Consider the following 2,761-nt stretch of genomic DNA (forward strand, 5'->3'; position numbering starts at 1 on the left):
TACGCAATTGTGTATAACAGCTAAAATAAGGAAAAGTACAAAGTGAAAGAAAAAGTAGTTTCTTGGCATTGGTCACTAAAACTTACTTATTCCTTTAGTCTGTGTCTCGTTATGTTCAGGAGATATTAAATAATATTTAGTTATATTGACCATAACTGTTTATTCTCTACACAACCAATGCATAAAAATGCATTTGAGATTGCTACTAGAGAGGATTGAGGAAGTTGGCATTTTGAAGGAGAGAAAGGAGGTGTAGGATTTGCTGCTGCTCTATCTGAGTCTCATTCGTTTACTAAACTCACCTTAATTTCTACTACAATGTTTACTAGTGTCCAAAAAAGATTTAAATCTAACAGATAGGATCATAGATAGGTAGTGTTAGATTTGTTTTCATGAAACAACATAGGAAGTAGGGGTGAAAGGTGTGAATTGTTTTTTCAGAAGCCAAAAACATGAAGAAGCTCATAAGTTAAAGGTAGAAACCTAGAAATGTAATGTGAACTGAATATCCTTGGCTACACTGTCATCAATAATGATGCACCATTGGCACCATTAACAATGGTACTGTTTACACTGTCAGTGTAAACAATGATCTTGCACATTCAAGATTGGCAATATGTACCCCGAACAATGAATTACTAAAGCCTAAAGTAAGTAGGTCGAATGGGTTATAAAGTGGGATGTGACAGAAATATTGGCCGTGCTGTTCAAAAAAATAAAAAGGCAGTTTAGCTCAAATTAATGGGTAGAAATTTTGCTGCATATAGTTCACTGCAAGAGTGGGTGGTGTGGTATTGAAATGTCTGCTTCTCAAAGTATATGGTAGAAGTAATTCACTGTAGCGAATAGGGGTCATTAAACGTTTCCTTGATAAGATGCCAATGGCTACTTTCTCCCTTATCTCTTACATATTTTACACTGTAGGTACAGGAATGATGAGCAATGGACCCTGGAAACTGGAGCCAAGTAACAGAATTCGTCATTTTGGGCTTCCCTTACTTCCAAGGTGTCCAGACTTACCTCTTTTTCTTGTTGTTTTCTATTTACCTCACTACTATATTGGGAAACCTGCTGATATTCATGGTGGTCTACCTGGACTCTCGGCTCCACACGCCCATGTACAAGTTTGTCAGCATTCTTTCCTTCTTGGAGCTGGGCTACACAGCTGCCACCATTCCCAAGATGCTGGCGAACTTGCTCAGTGAGAAGAAGACAATTTCCTTTTCTGGATGTCTCCTACAGATATATTTCTTTCATTCTCTTGGAGCTACTGAGTGCTACCTCCTGACAGCAATGGCATATGACCGGTACTTAGCCATTTGCAGGCCTCTGCACTATCCCACCCACATGACCCAGACACTCTGTACTAAGATTGCCATTGGTTGCTGGTTGGGAGGCTTGGCTGGGCCAGTGGTGGAAATTTCCTTGGTGTCTCGTCTTCCTTTTTGTGGCCCCAATCACATTCAGCACATCTTTTGTGATTTTCCTCCTGTGCTGAGTTTGGCTTGTACTGACACATCAGTCAATGTCCTAGTAGATTTTATTATAAACTCCTGCAAGATCCTGGCCACCTTCCTGTTGATCCTCAGCTCCTACCTGCAGATAATCCGCACAGTTCTGAAGATTCCTTCTGCTGCAGGCAAAAAGAAGGCCTTCTCCACATGTGCATCCCATCTCACTGTGGTTCTCATCTTCTATGGGAGCATCCTTTTCATGTATGTACGGCTGAAGAAGAGTTACTCCCTTGACTATGACAGAGCCTTGGCAGTAGTCTACTCTGTGATTACCCCCTTCCTCAACCCTTTCATTTATAGTTTGCGCAACAAGGAAATCAAGGAGGCCCTGAAGAGGCAGCTGATGAGAACAGGGATGCTGGGGCTGGGGTGATGGGATGGCAAAATGAAGGCCAATGACAGATTTGGTAATAGGATGGCTGAGGGATCAATAGCCAAGGAGTGTAAATGAAGCATCTCATTATTCTTATGTCTAGTATTGAACCTGGGGCTAATAATGCCTGGCCTTCAATGTTATTATGACATTACAACATCTGTTGGAGTCATATACAACTTGATCCCAGAGACTTCAAAGTATAATGCTCTCTCAGCAACGTAGGAGGTTGTGATTTTCTAACTTCAGATATTTGTGAACCGTGCTTAGAAATTTTGACAAATATGTTTCTTCCCTAATACATGCTTCAAATTTACTTGATTTAACATAAATCATTTAATTATTCCTTAAACAGTGAAATTTATTAAATAACATTGGAGCAAAATTAAATGTTTCTTACATTAATATTTTTTTCATGTAGGAAACACCAGTGTACCGACCATACTTTTAACCACACATTTTTAAAATTCCATGAATTTGAGCTTAAGTTCTATCTCATTTGGATGACTTATTTCTTGGTATTGATAAAGTAAGTTCACCTCTTTAAATCTTAATTTCACTATACAATAACAATGATTTCTGATAAGTATTTTTTCACCGTGACAACAAATATATAATAATATATAGTTTCTGTAAAACATAATATATAGTTTCTGGCATATGGTTGACAGTAAAAATTATTATTATTTACTAATTTCTTAGCTTTAGTAACTTTAATCTGCATGGTTCATCTTTATTTTGTGATTTAGAATAGCTATGTGAACACATATAATACAATAATATATATGTATATGTATGTATATGTATATGTATGGAGAGAAAGGAGAGAGGAGAGAGAGAGAGAGAGAGAGAGAGAGAGAGAGAGAGAGAGAGA

At 37.9% G+C, this 2,761-nt stretch overlaps 1 protein-coding gene across 1 annotated transcript; it reads left to right on the forward strand.

The window, feature by feature from the left end:
- The first annotated feature begins 942 nt into the window (after positions 1 to 942).
- On the forward strand, positions 943 to 1,887 carry LOC114610646 (olfactory receptor 6N1). Its single transcript, XM_028755261.1, has one exon. The coding sequence runs from the start codon at positions 943 to 945 to the stop codon at positions 1,885 to 1,887; it is 945 nt and encodes a 314-aa protein (XP_028611094.1).
- Positions 1,888 to 2,761: the final 874 nt, after the last annotated feature.

Source organism: Grammomys surdaster, unplaced genomic scaffold (assembly GCF_004785775.1).
Source record: "Grammomys surdaster isolate TR1022 unplaced genomic scaffold, NIH_TR_1.0 126051, whole genome shotgun sequence".
NCBI lineage: Eukaryota > Metazoa > Chordata > Mammalia > Rodentia > Muridae > Grammomys > Grammomys surdaster.